The sequence below is a fragment of the Ranitomeya variabilis genome, chromosome 4 (genome assembly GCF_051348905.1).
Source record: "Ranitomeya variabilis isolate aRanVar5 chromosome 4, aRanVar5.hap1, whole genome shotgun sequence".
Classification (NCBI taxonomy): Eukaryota; Metazoa; Chordata; class Amphibia; order Anura; family Dendrobatidae; genus Ranitomeya; species Ranitomeya variabilis.
This window is the reverse complement of record NC_135235.1, coordinates 232060681-232080301: the sequence shown is the minus strand read 5'-3', so window position 1 is coordinate 232080301 and position 19621 is coordinate 232060681. Positions and strand designations below refer to the sequence as shown.

At 39.9% G+C, this 19621-nt stretch overlaps 1 protein-coding gene across 1 annotated transcript; it reads left to right on the top strand.

The window, feature by feature from the left end:
* The first annotated feature begins 465 nt into the window (after positions 1–465).
* On the top strand, positions 466–19510 carry LOC143767806 (IgGFc-binding protein-like). Its single transcript, XM_077256327.1, has 11 exons — positions 466–517; positions 1380–2606; positions 4021–4370; positions 4459–4835; positions 4993–5183; positions 7798–8390; positions 10256–10826; positions 11495–12069; positions 15155–15722; positions 17511–17713; positions 19140–19510. The coding sequence occupies exons 1-11, from the start codon at positions 472–474 to the stop codon at positions 19281–19283; spliced, it is 4845 nt and encodes a 1614-aa protein (XP_077112442.1). The 5' UTR covers positions 466–471; the 3' UTR covers positions 19284–19510.
* Positions 19511–19621: the final 111 nt, after the last annotated feature.

Sequence of the window (19621 nt, the reverse complement as noted above, 5' to 3'; positions counted from 1 at the left end):
ATTATCTCCTATTATTTATCTATTATTTATCTACCTATTATCTACCTATTATCTATCTATTATTTATCTATTATCTTCTATTATTTATCTATTATCTATCTAGCTATCTATTATCTATCTATTATCTAGTATCGATCTATAATCTTTTATCTAATATCTATCTATTATCTATCTAGTATCTATTATTTATCTATTATCTATTATCTATCTATTATCTATCTAGCTATCTATTAACTATCTATTATCTACCTATCTATCTATTATCTATCTATTATCTATCTACTATCTTTTATCTAATATCTATCTATTATCTATCTATTATATATATATATATATATATATATATCAATCTATCTCTCACTCCCATAGATATCTATTTTTCTAAAACTAGATAAAGGAAAATTTTATTTTTTTAACTGTACAACTTCATCCAAGTTCCTTTATGTTTCCAGATTAGATATTATCTCCAGCATGACGTCCAGCATTGTGGTCCTGGTTTATGTACTTTGTATGGCAGGTGGGTGCTTTACTTATTGTGTAGAGGATTCTAGAAATTGTGTAGATTTCTTTCTTCTTTTCTTTTTCTTGCAGTTTATCGGTTCTTGCTTTCTCTCTATTCTGTCATTTTCTCTTACTTTCACTCTTTTCTGTCTCTGTTTCTTTTTTGTCTCTTCCTTTCCTCTTTCTTCCTTTCATTCCTTCCTCTCTTTCTTTTTTCCTACTGTTCATCTACTCCCCAAGTTACTTCCTTTCCCCTTTCTCTACTCTTCATTTTCTCCAGGTTCTTTGCTGGACTCTCCTTCATGTTGGGCAAAATGTCTCGTTGGTTATCTCCTGGAATCATCTTATGCCTCAGCAGATCGTAACCTTCTGTTCCAATGCCTGTGTGTCCTCCTACAATCCTGACTCCTTTCCTCTAACCGTACTTTAGATAACTCCTTTTAGTTTGAAGCTATCACTGTAATCAGTAGATCACCACTTGTCTGGTTCCGGTGGCCAGCAAGACATTTCCACTGTGTGGGAAATGTAATGATAGATGACAACCAGACAGATGAATGGACAGCTAGAGTGATTTACAGAGTGGTTCTCTGATCTGGATGATCGGGAGGAAGGTCCCAAGCAGGATATATCGACAAAGGGCATATTTATATGTGTTTTCTTTTTGAAACAATCCCTTTAAACTTAAACTCGCAAGAGCTGTAGCACAAGGATAGCACATGTAAATATTCCCTTACCGATATGTCCTGCTTGGCACCTTCCATTGTGACATACGATGATCACCATGAGATCATTTGCAACTCAGTTGTAGCCATAACACTTGTCCTTGAGTTCTATACATAATTAAAAAACGTATTGCATATTTTTAACCTGTTTTGTAGGATCGATCATCTCCCTCCATGTTGGCCAAGACTTCATAACTGCTTTCCTTCAGAACTCAAACTTCTCCATGCTCAATGCTCAATTCCAGCTGACTATAACGGCATTCAGCGACCTCACAATGGTAAAGGTTTCCTTGAATGACAGAAACCTAAGTTGGTCCCTCCGCCTTAACGAGAAGGATTCCCGTACGATAATTTTACCAGTGGATGTTGAAATGATTGGCACGGGCATCTTTAATTCCTCGATCTTGATAAGCTCCAACTATGATATATCTGTATTGGCTCGGAGTTCAAAGCCTCATTCTACTGCCCGCATCTTGGTGCTTCCGATTGACCAGTTGGACAATCAATACTACATTGTGACTCCAAACGAGGAAAATTCTGAAGCCATAAAAGAGTTTGCAGTGATTAATTACGACTTACCATCCAAAATACAAATCTACCCCAAAAGCTTGACCATAATGAATGGATTGAGCTATACTTCTACTAAACCACTCACCGTGGAGCTTAAACCTCATCAGATCTTCCAGTTCCAAAGTTCCCGAGGATTGTCTGGGACCAGAGTGCTGTCAAATAACATTGTTGCTCTACTTAGTGGAGACTCTTGCTCTTGGAAGAGCAACCATTGTGGCCATATATATGAACAGCTTCTTCCAATGACTGGCTGGGGAAAGGAATATTTTGTATGCCCCTTCCCCTTCCAATATCGTTCGGATATCGTATATGTGATGGCTTCCCAAGCCACAAAGGTCAACTACATCTCAGGGATTACAAATGGCAGCCTTGAAATCGGTGAAGGACAACTTTCTAACTTCCTCATCCCCTATAATTCCCCATTGATGCTTTCAGCCAATGTTTCCTTTCAAGTCTTGTTTTACTGCTCTGGTGGAATGACTGAGAAAATACGCTTCGACCCCTTTTTTATCTATGTTCCGGACATTTCCCAATTTTGCACCAAATACCAAGTTTATGCCCCTCAAGGATTTGTTAACGCTGTGGTTATAACAGCCAAGACATCGAGCGTCACTGGCATTAAATTTGATAGGAATATTCTGCAGGGTATAAAATGGGAGAAGATTCCTGGCACAGAATATTCTTGGGCTAAGTATCGCTATAGAAGCCAGTCCAAATCTCAAATTATAAGTCATCCAACATCTGTGTTCTCGGTGCTAAGTGCTGGCATTTCCTACAGCAGCAGTTATGGATTGTCCGGAGTTTGTTTTAAGGGTAAGTTACAATATTATTCTATGCTCATCATCTTGTTTTATGCAGTCATCTCGGAGCTGTCCAGGGTCTGCAGGGCCTTCTGGAAACTTATGGGAGCATTACTGTCCTTATAGAACCTGACTGTGCCATGCAATGTCAAAATATTTCATCCAAATTCCACATAATACTGCCATAGAGTATCTACACAATAGTGACATACAGAGGACACCTAAAATAGTTGATTGTGACCGTACCACGTCAAGTTTTCCAAAGTGTTTAGTTGACATCAATGGATGCAAGTTCACAATGGGACTGGCACTCATTGATCACAGATGACATCCACCAAGGTTATATATAGTTCCTAAATAATTACATTATGGTGCTTAGTCCTTGATTGGGGCAAAATAGCAGTAAGGACTGAATGATGCAAAATATTGGTAATTTGTCCCATTTGCCTGTGATGTAATCCAGTCGTTCTCCTGCAATTTGATTTGGATGGATTTACTCATTTCAGGTGGGAATTTCGATTTGTATCAAATAATTTTAATGCAAATTGATTCTAACAAAAAGAGACTAAAAATAACCCTTTGTTTGGCTCTCCCCAAACCTGTGCGAACACCACCAGTTCTCTTATTCGCTTTTCTGTCTTATATGTTTTATCTTCTATCTTCGTTCCGGGCCTCCATCCAAGTTGTCCATTCAAATGCCCCACAGTGCCACGTGAGGCATGATACACGTCATAGTCACTACCTGCATGATGGCGTAGTGTCTAGTGAATGGAAGACCCAGTTGAAAGTGGCAGGAGACCCGGAACTAGAAGAGTATTACCATCAAGATCTTTTTATGTTGTTTAAGTAGAAAGAACCTACTATTTTGAGGTGGCATAGAGATATCTCAGTAATTTTGATCTGTGGTGGTCCAAGTGTTGAGTCCCCCACTGATTGTTAAAAGGAAGGGAAAGAACCGCTCTGCCATGCGTTGAACTCCTCCATGACTGAAGAGCTTGATGGAAAAGCCACAAGATATGACTGATCGGCTCACCCAGCATTCAAGTTTTTCAATGAGCTGAGAGATGAAACTCAGTGCTGGACATTGTTGAAGATCAATGCCAACAACCCTGCCGGTGGCTTATCTCTCCTGTAAACCATAAGATCGAGCAATTAAATCATAACTGTCTAATCATTCTCTGTCTGAACATCATCTGTAGAGGAAGAGTAGAGAAGATGACCATAAATAAACAAGTTTGGTGTAAGGGGCTTTAGAAATCTTTCTTCAGTCTTGTAGTAGAGCAATATCTGGTTGAGCTCTTCTGCTCTTCTGTTTTAGTGACCTGTTGGTGTCTTACCCCAACGAAGACAATTTCTGACATGTTTTCCATCATAAAATTAGACATTTTTTAAGATCTAATAATTGTTTACATTTTTATTCAACTCAGGGATCGATTGTTGTACGAATAAAGAGTGTAGAATAAAAGAGTCTTGTCACTTGGTCAAAGGGAAACCGGCATGTATCCCTGACGGTGAGGCCATCTGTCAAATTTGGGGAGACCCTCATTACCAAACCTTCGATGGCTTTGTCTATGACTTTCAAGGAACCTGCACTTACGTTGTTGCAAAGACTTGTATGGATCTGAGACCTGGAGGTGATTCTTCCTTACCAGAATTTACTATTGAGGCAAAACATTTTAACAATGGATCTCGACAAAGTTCTTATATCGCTCTGGTATCTGTGCGGATCTATGAATACAACATCACAATGGTAAAGTCTGAGGTTGGATATGTCAGGGTAAGTGAATCCAAAGGTTTGGTAAGTTACTGTAAGACTTTTCTTTTTGGCCATGGAAGCTGAGAAATCTTTTTTTTTAATCCGTAAGGTAAACAATGTGAGATGGCCGCTCCCTATATTTTTGGATGATGGGCGGATCTACATCGCAACATCTGGTTTTCACGCATTGGTCGAGACTAGCTTCTTCCGAATTCGGTATGATTGGAACGTTTTTCTTTTCATCAAAATCCCAAGCAGCTTTCATGAGAATATCTGTGGATTGTGTGGGAACTATAATGGCATCCAAGATGATGACTTGGAGACCATCGATGGGAATCAGATTTCAGATATGGTGGAACTCGGGAGGAACTGGAAAGTGAAGGATGAATATTCAACCTGTTGGGATGACTGCAATGGACCATGCATGCCCATCATACCTGAAAAGGCTCCACTTTACTCACAAGCTAATGCATGTGGGATATTGAGGTAGGAGACAACTCTTGAAGAACCTTCAATGACTTTTATAATTTTGGTTAGACCAATTGTAACAATTTTTATGCTTTTCACGCAACCACCTATGGCTAAACTATTCATCATGGCACATAAGCTGTATTGCTAGCATTCTTTTATTCTTCATAATCAGGAAGAAAGATGGGCCCTTCTACAGGTGTCATCAGGCTGTGGCTCCGGACATTTTCATGAAAAATTGCATCAGTGATATGGTGAAAAATGATGGCAATAATAAGATCCTGTGTCAGGCCGTGTCTGTTTACCTCGTGGCATGCCACATTCAAGGAATTTATGTGGATGAATGGAGAAAAAGTGTTGGTTGTGGTAAGGACTGCTTTTACTGCATGTAATTTGTTTTGCCTGTAATGTTTGTGATTTTAAAACATTCTTGGCAATTTTTTCTTTATACCATAATCTTTATTAAAATTAAATTGTAATCTTGCAATATTCACACTGACCGCTAGGGTTCTTTATAGAATTCCTGTCCATTCAAGAAGACTTCACAGCAGTCACATTATCATCAGAGGTAGGATTACAATGACAGGTCACACCTCTATGCAGACATAAGAAAACAAGATCCACCATTCACAATAGATGTCACAGCTCACCTCCTCCTCCTCCTGTATAATGAATGATAACATCTCTATATACAGTAGATAACACAGGATCTCTCACCTCCCTTCACAATGATTTTTGCACATGCTCATTAGATGCTTGAATACAAGATATAGGGTAAGAATCCGTTCGTTGCTGCTAATGTAAATGTACATTTCCTGAAACAACAGGAAATTAAAATCTAAATAAGTCCCTCCTGATTTGTTGTACTACACCATGTGATGTGATAGCAGCAAGACAGACCACCCTGCCTTGTGTCTTGTCATAAATCATGTGATCCTTCACGGGCTGATGAAATTTTTTGCAATGTGTGGCAGCTATTTTTGGAAATTTGAGCAAATTGTTCTAATTCACGGGTTCAGCAAATTCTTAAAAATTCTAAATGAATTTGATTCACATTGAATCAATTTGATCCTCTCTATTCTTCACTCATTCAAATGGCAAAATTAATTGTGAGTCTACATTCAGGTGTGTTTAGACAGTATTACCGTATTACCTTTATCCAATGAGATGTATGTACGCTGATGCCAGCTGTAGCATAGCGCCTACTACGTGTCTTGGAGGACACTCACTTGGCATGGGATTAATGCACTCGGGCACGGTTTTCTATCAAAACAGAGTCTTTTAGGTTTATTTTACACAACATAAACCACATCCACAGGAACTTAGTAACAGTTTGAACACCATCTGGACGTATTCAACTTCACCACAGTTCGTCTCTGACCCCGGTCAGCATTACACACGGTTTTCAGACCGTTACCCGTTGGCAACCTTCATGGGTTCCTGGACACCTCTTGGCCTCAGAGGTGCCCCATACACAATGTCTCTCTCTTCTAACCCCGGTTAGCATAACACGGATCCCTTTCCGTTACCTGTTGGTGCCACACAGGTTTCTCGGATACCTCTCCTCCACAGAGGTATCCTTCAGACATTTCTCACTCTGACCCCGGTCAGTACAACACGGATCTCCATCCGTTCCACACACTGGCATGTGCTAGGTCCAGAGCCCTTCCATGTGCTCTTCAGGAATCCTATTCTCCACGACTTCCAACACAGGCTTCCAGGACCTTCCGGCATAGACCATTCAGGTCCACACTCCAAGACCATGTGACCAGCCCTCAGTCACATAATATAGTACTAACCACTCCCACAGGTGGGAGTGTGGATGTGTGGCTAGTTTGTCCCGCCCATCTCACACAGCTAGCCAAGTAAGTCTCCCTTACAACTATACAAACTCTTGAGGGACTACAGGTCCCAGAACAACAACATTGCATCAGACTTACCACGCAGACTCCCTCTGCGACACATATCGGCCATTTACAACACTGCCAGTCACTGTTTTACTACCATTATCACAACAGATATGCCTCAATGCATATCCCAAGGAGCACACACAGCGCTCTCTAGCTGCCACAGGGGTCACTACACCACACAGCACATATTACAAGTTGGCTTTAAAGGGAACCTGTCACCTGAATTTGGCGGGACCAGTTTTGGGTCATATGGGCGGGGTTTTCGGGTGTTTGATTCACCCTTTCCTTACCCGCTGGCTGCATGCTGGCCACAGTATTGGATTGAAGTTCATTCTCTGTCCTCCGGAGTACACGCCAGCGCAAGGCAATATCAGAACATCCCCCATTATTTGGCAACGACACCTCTTCAATCTTCACCCGTTTATATGGCAAAATTAATTGTGAGCCTACAGCCAAGTCTAGTTTAATGAATGGAAAACTGAGAAAGAGAAATGACCCGCTTCCCTTCGAGCAATGTGCAGAAAATTCAGAAATCTTTATACATTGAGGTGATTACTTTGGTGCCCCAAAACCTTCAATTGTTTGTAGAGTTAAAAATCAAAATGAGGATCCAATCTTCAGAAACAAAGAATCTTCTAAAGGTTGGTTGGTCATATTGCAAATTGGGTGAGTTGCATCTGTAAATTGCAGACGTGACTTCCTCCGCGTGCTCCTCCAAATTGCGGACGGGTGCCGGTGTTGTCCCTACAATGCATGCGTCATTCTGATCTCCTCCACATTGCGGATGGGTGCCGGTGTTGCCCCTACAGTGCATCATTCTGGTCTCTAAAACAACCCAAAGTAGAGCATGCTGTGAATTTTTTTTTCACGATGACCATTGGTCCACTTGGAAAGTCGGCCAATTGCACAGTTAGACTGGCTATAATGTGACCGTGTGCCCTCCATGTTTGGTCTGATGGAGCCCTAAGAACAAATTAGCGAAAATAACAGCACTAGTGATCCGACCTGTAGTTGTTGAATATCAGTGGGTCCTTCACAACCTAATTAATGTGTGTCCTCTTGATTTTCAGAAATTGAATGTCCAAAAAACAGTCACTATAGTCCCTGTGGGAATCCATGTCCCGAGACCTGTGCCGTACGGCCATCTTCTTGTGAACTGGCGTGCATGGAAACTTGTGAATGTAATCCTGAGTTTGTGTTACAAGAAGGAATTTGCATTCCAAGAAAAGAATGTGGCCACTTCTGTAGCGGTCGATATTACCCCAAAGGAGAAATATTTTGGGGAGATAACAGCTGCACGCAACGATGTACTTGTGACTCCAAATCAAGCAAGGTCAGGTGCTGGAAGTCTGAGTGCCAAGTTGGAGAAGAGTGTGCGGTAAAGCGTGGCATTAAGGATTGCTACCCAATCAGTCATGGCCAATGCGTGGTCTTTGGAGATCCGCACTACGTTACATTTGATAAAGTTGATTACACATTCCACAGCACCTGCGCTCATCGATTCTCGCAATTGTGCGATAAGAGCCTTGGACTGACAGACTTTTATATCGAGATTTCCAACAGTAAACGACGTGTCCATGATGTCTCCTCCACCAGGACTGTGCTAGTGAGAGTCTACGGTGTAGAGATTCTGTTCAGCAGCATGAACCCCGGCAGAGCTACGGTAAGCAGAATGGGGTGCAAATAGAGATGAGCAAATTTATTCAAGGTGGAATCAGTTCACCTCCTACTTTTCTCAAAATTTTAATTTTCTTGAACCTGAAGTTTTTGCAATTTGTGAGAATTGAGCATAATGGCAGTCAAGTTGGCTGTGGTAGAGGTGGGATAGGTAAAGTGAGTATTAATTATGAAGAGAGAAAAATGGAGTACTCACCATTGCTTGCGGATTCAGAGTTTGTGGAGACAATGTGGCTGATAGGTGTTTCATGTGTGAGTACAGTAATGCTTCCTCTGAGCTGTGATACTCAGAGGAGGTGTTACTCACAAGCGAAACAGTGGATAGCCACATTGTCTTAACAAACTCTGTTTAGACCCACAAATAGACCTTATTTTAACGCACATTGGTGAGTGCCCTATTTTTCTCCCTACGATATGTAATTGGCTTTTTCGTGGTGAGCACCATCAAGACGGTTTATTAGCTGCTGAATCTTGACATATTTTTCATTGTTGTTAAACGCACATAATATGTATAGAAGCAGTGCCGTATCACTATATATTTTTCTACATTTACTGTTTATATTTATTTTGCACCCAACATTTATTATACTCTCAATTCTCAAAAACTCCAGAGCAAAGTTAGGAACATTCGATTTGTTTTGAATATTTTAGATGCCAAATTCTGAGTAATCTACTAAGTTAGATTTGCTCTTCTAAAATAGGACTTTATGGCAATTTTTTGTATATTTTTGCTTGAAATAGAAATAAATGTATTTTTCAATATTTGTCAAATTCAGAATCAAATGAGAAGTTCCTTATATCCAGTCAGTAATTATCCAAAATTCTGTTCTTGCCACGTCAGATTGACAATTTTGCTTTTTGCACATCAAACAAATGGACATCTCCAAGACTTTTCAACTTCAGGACCCCAAAACATGCAGAAAAATAGATTCAGACTGTCACAGTTTCTTTAATGGTATTCTCCAATCTAGAGAATCCATTTTAATATTCTAGAATGATAGAGTTGATAGATGTATCCTTGATTTGGGATCCTCATCTCTTAAGGAAGAACCGTTCTGAAAACTGTCTCTCGCAAGGCTCAAATACACATTAGGCTAAATTCATCTGGAATTAGACCTCAGCCTAGTTTGTATGATGACCTTCAATCATCTGTTGGGTGAGAGAATGAGCTGGCATTTTGGATTTCTATTAGACAATCCTTTAGTGCTCCAATAAATACCACCAGCCTGGTAGTGGGTCTCACAGGAACATGTCAAGCCAAAAGTTCCTGTGTATGGAGAGATAGCTGTCACTCAAACAATGAATGCGCACCAGTGGAGGACAGACCATTGGTGGAAGCTGTGCAGCACAGTGGTCCAAGAGCTAAGGGGGTCACTTCCAACTCCAAAGCAGGTGGTGGAAATGTGCATTTTGAGGAGTTTTGAGCCTGTAAAGGACCCATATCTTGTTCTTACACAGGGAACTCTTCTGTCTGAGTCCACTTTTGATGGCCACCCTAATACTTAATTTCTCCCGTGGTCGCGTGGCAGGGAAACTCAACGTCTACCGCACATTCACCCAACAGCTCTCAGCACACGATTGTACGTCCCAACCGTGATTAGGGTTTTTTGAGGAAGGGTTTTTCCAAAGAGAGGGATCCTTCGACCCAAAATAATCAACCACATGTTAATAACTCCTGAAGTCCCTAAGGTTTGGTCATTCTGTTTTATGTTCATGCGTGAATATTGGTATTTTCTATTTAGTTATGGAGGTACCGTAATTATTTTTTAAACATTGACATTAGAAAGAACTTCATATTGGATTTTTCACAAAACTATTTTACAATTTAATGTTTTTTAAAATGTATTTAAGGTGAATGGTGTTTTGTACAACCTCCCCATTAACTTGAACATGGAAAAGATCCAAGTATTTGTCAAGTGGCAGCATGGAGTCATCTCAACAGATTTTGGCATGGAAGTGACATTTGATTGGGACAGTCGAGTCTCAGTGGCCCTTCCAGACTCCTACGCTGGGGCTGTTTGTGGACTTTGTGGAAACTTTAATGGGAATAAACAAGATGAGTTTGTGTTGAAGAACGGAAAAGTGACTAACGATATTACAGCTTTTGCGGAAGCTTGGAAGATAATGGAAACAATTCCTGGGTGTGTAGATCTGATGCCACTACCTTGTGAGCTACTGCAACTATTAGAAAAAAATCAAAGGACACTTCTGTCTGATTGTGGGATTATTCTGAAAGATGATGGGCCTTTCCGAGACTGTCATAGAGTGGTCAACCCTGAACCCTACTTCCAATTCTGCATTCTTGACTTCTGTTATCACTCTGCCAGACAAGATGTCTTCTGTAAGGTGATAGAAGCCTATACTGCTGCTTGCCAGGGAGCAAATGGGATTGTCTACGAATGGCGAAAAAGTAACTTCTGCCGTAAGTTACTGGACCATATTGTTTTATTTCAGTTGTCCACAATATTCTATTAAGACCTGAGAATTTCTACTATGTTGATGTTTGCCTGATGTTATACAGTTATTGACTTCTGCTGACATCGCGATTTATTTCACCCAAATTCAACTTCAAATTTCCATTTTCATTGAATGCAATTTGAATTCCTTCCTCATTATGCTCTGGGTGCCATCTAGACCTCTTAGCATTATAATGGTAGGTTGAAAAGAAAAAATACTGACAAGGGCAGGAGCAGATGACCAAATTTTCAGTCCGAGTGCGATACGACAAAACATCGGATCACATTTGGAACAGTGTTATGCTGTGTGGCCGTGTACATGTCCAACATTTTTCCCTGGACAGAGTCTGTCAGAGGAAACAATAGCTGAATGTCTGAGTTTGATCCAATATTTGGATCACACTTGGTCATGCAAGTCAATGAGTCCATGGAAACCAATGTATTGCACTCGGACGATATCTGAATGCAGTCTGATTTCCATGGACTGACAAAATGGAGAAGATAAATCTCTTATAAAATCAAATTCAAGAGATTTCCTCCAAAAAATCAAGACAAATTCAGTTCACCCATCTCTGATTAGACTAACATCATTGCTTCAATTGTTGATGTCCATTTTACTTAATTCCCTTTGCAGAAGCTTGGTGCCCAGAGAACAGCCACTACACACTGTGCTCCGGCGCTTTCCAGAAGACCTGCAGCCATCCCAACCCGCCATCCACCAGTATCGACCACTGCAGAGAAAATTGTGATTGTGACGATGGCTACCTTCTTGAAGGTGACCATTGCATCCCTAAATCTGAGTGTGGCTGTCTCCATGATGGAATATATTATAAAATCAATGAAATATTCTTCCCCACACCAAACTGTGACGTGAAATGTCTCTGCCAATATGACGGGTTGGTTCAGTACTCTCCATATTCATGTGGTCCTCACGAGGTCTGTAAGATAAAAGATGGCGCCAACAAGTGTCATGCAACCAACGTGGCCATGTGCTCAGTGCTCGGGAGTTCTCACTACTACACATTTGATGGTGGCAAATATCAGTTTCAAGGAAACTGCACCTGTGTTCTCGCGAAAACCTGCTTATACAATGCCAGGCTGCCGGCCAACTTTTCCGTTGCTTTGTCAACAGTTTCTCCGAAGAGGGTCGGAGTTTTCCTAAATGACATTCAGATAATCTTGACCGAAGGCAAAAAAGGAACAGTTCAGGTAAGTCATAAAGAAAATTGCTACACTCTTATAGTTTTATTTTTCCAGAGGAAAATGCTCTAAAGAATCCCTATCGGGTCGATCTCCTCAAAGAAGCTCAGGACCTTCAAATAGCCAAAACACATGGCGTCCCACATGAGCACTGAGATCGAAGACTCTGAAAGGGTGTGTGCGCACAGAGGTTTTTTTGAGATATTTAAAACATGTTTTCAAGTGGAAACTGCTTTCTCCTTTTATGGGAATTTTTTTGCTTTCTGAAGTGTTTCCAGAAGTAACTTTTAAGACTTTTTGATGAGTTTTAGAAGTGATTTTTTTCCTGATGCATTTTTTGTAGCCTTTTGTTTGGACAATTCCTCATTGGTGGTAGATTAAATCAGGAGCCGCTTCGAAGAAGTAACCCACACTTCCTTTTTATTCATCAGACGTTTTTCAAAACCTTAAGTGAGAAAATCGTTTTCAGGACTCCTGAAGCCGGTAAAAGAAACGACCGGTCCATTCTTCAGGCACATTTCCGCATACTTGAAAGTAGAGCCATAGCAAGAACAATGGCAAAACCACTGGGAAAACTTGACGGATGCGTCAGCACCTAACCAAATACTGAACATATGAACAGCTAAGAGGACGTCAAATAGAAATGAATAGGAAGGTTCTTAGAAACATTTTTAAGAAATATTTCAGGCATTTTTTTATGTGGACCAGCTCAAAAGCCCCTCTGTGACCACATACCCAAGCAATGCTGCCTCACAATGAAGGTAAACTCAAATTCGAGTTCAAGGTTCTTTATAGGATCAGGCTTGGTAGACACCTATGACTTGGGATATAGATATAATTTTATATCTCTTTGATTAACTGTCTCTCTAAACTTTTTAAACTTATTTTATGTGGTTGCAAAAAGGGGAAAAGTCAGCTCACCCATTTGGAAACCATCGCGTGGATATTAGCAGTGCAACGTGAACATTTTATCAGAAAGAAGTACGATCCAGCATAGTGGACTTCAATAAAATGTAAACTTTTATTTGTAGAAAAGCATAAAATTGATAATCCAATGTCACAACCACACCAAGGAGTTATAGGTAATCACGCTTCGGATAGAGATCCTTATTTAATTGCTGTTGTGTTCCTTTCTATGAAAATTAATTCTCCTACAGGACTTTTTTTATTACTTGTTTGGAGTGATAAAACATTGCCAAGAGAGTCGAATTAGTTTTCAGATGTTTTCTATAGGGAGATATTTAAATATTAGTATCATCATTGTTATTATTAAGAGTGATATCTAGAAATTAAATTTCTTTTTCTTGTATGTTATGTGTAAATTTAAGGTTCAAATTACTAGATTTAGATATTGTACAAACTTCTCTGCTGATTCCAAAGGTCCCTCCCATACCAAGAGGAGGTCGTCGATATAACGACCGTAGCACCTGATATGGGAGGAAAAGGGATTAGACTCGGAGAAAATATTTCAATTAATTTGCATAAAAAGGAACACTATATCTGAATTAGAATTAAAATGTGAAGCGTTATCAATAAATAATAGATTGAAAGAATGCAAATATCCCAAATGGATGCTCCAACGAGCAAACATTATTGTTGATAATATTGCAAGATGAGAAATATTATTAAATTTCAAAAAAATAAAACCAAAAGAAGTCAAAAGTATAACCAGCTTGCATTCATTTCTAATTTTTGCCCAGTTTCCAATTATAAAAACAATTATTTTTTCAAGACAAAAAACTTAGATACATACTGTCCATTATTAGGTATTCGTCAAAAAAGCGCAAACATTGGGAAACTTACTTTCTCCTAGCCTATATATAAATCATGACACCCGATCCAAGGACACTTGGCTAAATACAACGGGCTTCTACAAATGCGGTCTCAATGTTTGCAGATGTGTAGAAAATTCTATCACATTTATGTCTGCAGCAACCAAGAAAACATATTCTACAAAAAACTTTATTAATTCTAATTCCACCAGTTTGGTGTACCATATTAGCTGCAAACTATGTGACATCCAGTATGGTGGATGCACAATTAACACATTGAAAGTCTGCATCAGATGTCATTTATCTGATGCTTCTAACAAATTGAATACCAAATGCTCAGCAGCTTCTAAGCACTTTAGCATAAAACATGGAAACATGGAGGAGATACCTCTCACAGCAATGAATAAGGATCTCTATCCGAAACACATTTGCCCATAACACCCTGGTACGGTTGTGACATTGGATTATCCATTTTATGCTTTGCTACAAATTAAAGTTCACATTTTATTTCATGTGAGGGTTGTCGAGTGACATTCTGTTGGAGATCTCCAGATTCTGAAAAGTTTTGACTGTGAAAATGAATGTAGATATTTAGAGACATAAGGTAGCAGTATACAGGGTCAAAATTGACCATCAAAGTAGAAGAGGATCCTCCGAAGGGTTTGGGCTCTGATGCCATTACAGGTCCAAAGTAGAGTTGATTTGCAGGACCTGGTCCATCAATCATGACAGTAATCGGTGGCCTTCTAATGGGAACCCTACCTAACGACATATATGTCTCTTCTTTAGACTACCCAGGCTGGTGCAATGTCACATGTGTGTCACGCTACAACTATCATGTTGCGCCAGGCCAAAAGAAGAGCCATGGATGCTGGAGGAAGGAGACAGTTTTCAGGGATCCTCTCCCTTGGCCACAGATTTTTGATGGGGCCAATTGACCAGGTCCTGGTAGCTGATTAGCGTAAGCTTTAGCTCCAAGATTCTAGCTGGAAACTACTTAATTGGGAAATTATTTTGAAGCCAATCCCATGTTAATAAGGTAGCTTTCTTATGGGAAGATAGACAAGCTACCTTAGATATTAATTAGCTTTTGCAAATAATATGTTATTTGTATAAAATAATTGCAACAAACATTATCTAATGAAAAGTAGATGAGGACATGCTATGTATAGATAGCCTTCGGATTTCAGTCTGACTTCAGAAATGTTGATAGAACTTGGGATTTTGTAAAATTGGAAAAAGTACTTCTTGTTGACTCTTTAGGCTTTAAGACATCATAGAATGAAGGTCAGTTCCTCACTTTAGAGTTTTGTGTCTTGTAGGTGAATGACGTTTCCTTCAACCTTCCACTGAATCTTAGGGAAAGAGGAATTTGGATTTGGCAACATGGTATGACCGTGTTCTTGTCCACCACATTTGGACTTGAAGTTATTTACGACCTGGATTTTCAGGTCATCGTAAAGATTTCCGGCAGCTTCTATGGACAGGTGTGCGGATTGTGTGGAAATTACAACGGTGACAACGCAGATGATTATTCACATATAGGTGGAAACTTTAATGTTGATAAAGCTGCATTTGGTGAAGCCAAGAAGAACAGGAGCTCGGAGATGACCTGTGAGATTCATTGTCCGAGTTATGCCTGCCTGAAATGTGAAGAAAGAGGATTGTATGAAGGAAAGGACTTCTGTGGCTTGTTGCTGTCAGAGAAAGGCATGTTCAGTGCTTGTCACGACCATGTGGATCCCACCGAATATTTTGACAAGTGTGTTTTGGATTTGTGCCGAGAAGATGGAGACTCGAGAGTGCTGTGCAACAGTATGAAGAGTTACGTGGCAATGTGCCAACAAGTGGGCATTACCCAGATCAAATGGAGGAGTGAAAACTTCTGTCGTAAGTTTCAGACGGTCTTTATAAAACCTTCAATTTAGTTGTTTTTTTTTTAAATGTGGTAGTTCAGTAACAGACAAGAGAAAAGTATCACCAAAGCAAATGTTGTGGTGTCTGTCCAAGTTCTGTTTCTAAATACCCTGGACAAGGATGAGCGGTTTGTTGAAGCAAATCCTGGCACCTTGCACCCAAGAACCTGGAGCCAATCTCCTTAGCTATAGCTCTGACTTAATTCTTGCCATTGGTGCCATACTGTCATCAGCAAAATGGTGCCTCAATACTTTCCATGTTTTAACCTCTTGGTGACTGGCACTCTACATGCAGAGTGTATGGGCGTCATCACAACTATATTTGGAGCGAGCTCAGGAGCTGAGCCTGCTCCATACAGCGTGGGTGCAGGCTCCATACAGCTTGGGTGCAGGCTCCATACAACTTGGGTGCAGGCTCCATACAGCTTGGGTGCAGGCTCCATACAGCTTGGGTGCAGGCTCCATACAGCGTGGGTGCTGGCTGCATTACAGGTGGTGTAAGGTTTAAGGGATGCAATCAAATCTAGCTCATATTGCAATAGTTTAACCTTTTAAATGCCACTGTCAAGCATGTTTTGCTCCCATACTTCCCAAAGCCATAACTTTTTACATTTTTTATCAAAATGGCCATGTGATGGCTTGTTTTTTTGTGGGACGAGTTGTATATGTTTGATTTTGCTTTATTGTTTTATTTTGAATGGGGCAAAAGGAGGGTGATTTTAATTTTTATATTTTTTTAGTTTTTTAAATATTTTCAAAAAGATTTGTTTTTACTTTTTGCATGCTTCAATAGTCTCCATGGGAGACTATAAGCTGCACCTGTCCTATCGCTTCTGCTACATACAGGCGATGATCAGATCACCTGTATGTAGCAGAAATGCTCACTTGCTATGAGCGACGACCACAGGGCGGCGCTTATAGCAATCTGGCTATAACAACCACAGAGGTCTGCTGGAGACCTCGGGTTTTCATGCCAACCCATCAGTGACCTGCAATCAAATGATGGGGTCACCGATGGGTGGATTTCTGGTGCGCTGGCCAGAAGCGAGCATTAAATGCTGTTGTCAGAGATTTAACGGGTTAACAGCCACAGGTGGATCGAGATTAGAGGCACATGTCAGCTGTTCAAAACAGCATCAAAGGGAGGGAGTCTGACATCGGCGTACTATTATGCCCGATATCAAAAAGGGGTCAATGTGACAGTTATCTGCCGGAAAGCCATTGGCACCCCATGGAAAGTGAGTTTTTCATGGCAAATGGGGTCTTACTAATGGCCCCCCACAACCGCATGTTAATACATCTATAAAGTCCAGTATGATTAGGCTGAAACAAAGAATGTCTTCTTTACAATACACTGCAATACTATAGTATTGCAGTGTATTGCAGTGTACATCGAGCAATCGCAGGTTCAAGACCCCTAAAGGAGGTCATTAAAAAAATGTAAAATACATTTTAAAAAATATAAAGGAAACAAAAAAATGATATAAAAGTTTAAATTAGTTTCCTTTTCTACAAACATAAATAGCAAAATGTAAAAACTAAAAAAAATTGTATTGTTGTGTATGAGTAATGACTTGATCTAATAAAGTATAAAATTCTCATATATATTCAGTAAGGTGAACAATGAAATGCAAAAACAGAAAATCTCTTGGTTCCTATAGGGTTGGCATTGATAAAATGACCCAATCTGGTAATTCGAAAGCTCGACAATGTTAATTAATAATCGTAATTCACGTTTTTCTGTTAAATGATTGTCTCTCAGGTTTGGATTGTCCGGATCACAGTCATTACGTGATCTGCTCTGATCCATGTGAGATGACCTGCAACGTCATCGATGTACCTGCCGCCGCCTGCTCCAGCACGTGCTCAGAAGGATGCCGGTGCGACGCCGGCTACTACCGGGACATAAACAAGTGTGTGCCGCTTGATCAATGTGGATGCCATGTCGAGGGAAAATACTACACAGTAAGTGGGCGCTACAAATGTGGCCAAAATATGGGAGATATTATTGATGACATGGATTGCCAGTAAATTCAACTTATTACTTTATTTCGTTTTACTTTTTACAATTAATGATGTAATTTGTTACTTTTACGTGAATGAATGAAGCTTTGTTTTCTTTCCGGAGAAACTTTCTTTAATGATTTTATTTCACCTCTCGCATTGAAGAAGTGTGTAACTTTATACTGGAGGCTAAAATATGACGAAAAATTATAATAGTAACTAATTATATAAAGTTTGTGCCAAGAATCACAAAACAGGAACATAAGATACACTGGAAGGCATTTACAGAATAGGAGGGAACTTAGCATTACAGGAAGGAAACTGCACAAGCAATGGAAGAGAATGACAACTCACATCATGTATGAGGCTAAAGAATAACAAACAAAAGGTTTTTCAAGTGGTTCTGCCCCAGGCTGGATCCTTACAAGGATTATAATTGTAATTAAAATTATTCACTCCACATGTCAAATATATTTTATTAGTGAAATGTACAAACTTTATTCTGAAAATCACTAATATAAAAAGAGGTTTCTCCAAATTTAGCACAAAAAGACACTTTTACTGACTGATGAAGTCTCAATATTATTCGTCTCTTCATGATGAGAGTCTTTTGTACTTAGTAGAGCCCATCTGGCTGTTATGATTTAATACCTCTCTGGCTTTTATGACTAGCCTCAGCTCTGGCTTATATGATCTGCCTATAGTCTGGCTGTTATAACCTGCCATCTCTCTGGCTGTTATGACTTGTCACTCCTCTGGCTTTTATGACGTGATGAACCTCCTGGCTGTTATGACCAGATGCCCATCTGACTGTTATGGACTAATGCCGCTCTGACTGTTATGACCTTCCTCAGCTCTGTTTGATATGACCTGCCTGCCCCTTGGCTTTAATAATGTGCCTCCACTTTGGCTATTATGACCTGTTGCCCTCTGGCTGTTATGACCTGCCACCTCTCTGGCTGTTAAGACCCAATACCTCAGTGATGACCTGACTGAGCTCTAGCTGATATTATCTGCCTAACCACTGGCTGTTATAACGTGCTGCCACTTTGGCTGTTATGATCTGCCAACCCTCTGGCTGTTGTAATATGCCATCCACCTGCCTGTTATGACTTTGTCACTCCTCTGGCTTTCATGACATGATGACCCTCTGGCTGTTATGATCTGACACCCATCTGGATGTTATGACCTAATACTTCTCTGACTGTTATGACCTTCCTCAACTCTGGGTCATATGACCTCTGGCTGTAATAATATGCCTCCACTTTGGCTATTATGACCTGCCTCCACTTTGGCTGTTATGACCTGCCGCCTCTCTGGCTGTTTTGATTTATTATAGATATGAGGCATAGTTTGTTAATAAATATTTTGCTAATTAATTTTTCAGATAAATGAGAACTTTCTTGAAGATAATTGCTTGCAGATCTGCACATGTCAAATAGGGGGTGCTGTAACATGTAAAATCCACAAATGCCCAGAAGGTTCCAGCTGCAAGAGGATATTGGACAGAACATTCATATGTGCGAAGTGAAGAAATGATGCCCCGTATATACTGAATCTCCACATTACCCAGCAGTGACTACAGGAGCAACATTATAATATATAACCTACAAAGTGTATTTTTTACTTTTTTTTATCATGTAAGATTTTTTTAGCAAAGTCGATCGCAGTGTGACTACATCTATACATCAGAATGAATTCTAATAAAATTCCTTCATAAACTGTGATGAGTAGAGAAATAAAATTGTACTGTTAGAATCCCGAGTCTCGTAATGAATATTCCAGGCATTTTTTTTTAACAGTAGAACATGAGGCTCCAGCCCCTCAGATATGATTAAACAGGTTGTCCAAAACTGAAAAAAAAATGAA

Excerpts from the sequence above, each read along its gene's own strand:
- LOC143767806 (XM_077256327.1), top strand. The coding sequence starts at position 472 with ATGACGTCCAGCATTGTGGTCCTGGTTTATGTACTTTGTATGGCAG. Across the intron at positions 518-1,379 it reads TTATGTACTTTGTATGGCAG|GATCGATCATCTCCCTCCAT; the intron begins GTGGGTGCTTTA and ends CCTGTTTTGTAG. Across the intron at positions 2,607-4,020 it reads GTCCGGAGTTTGTTTTAAGG|GGATCGATTGTTGTACGAAT; the intron begins GTAAGTTACAAT and ends TATTCAACTCAG.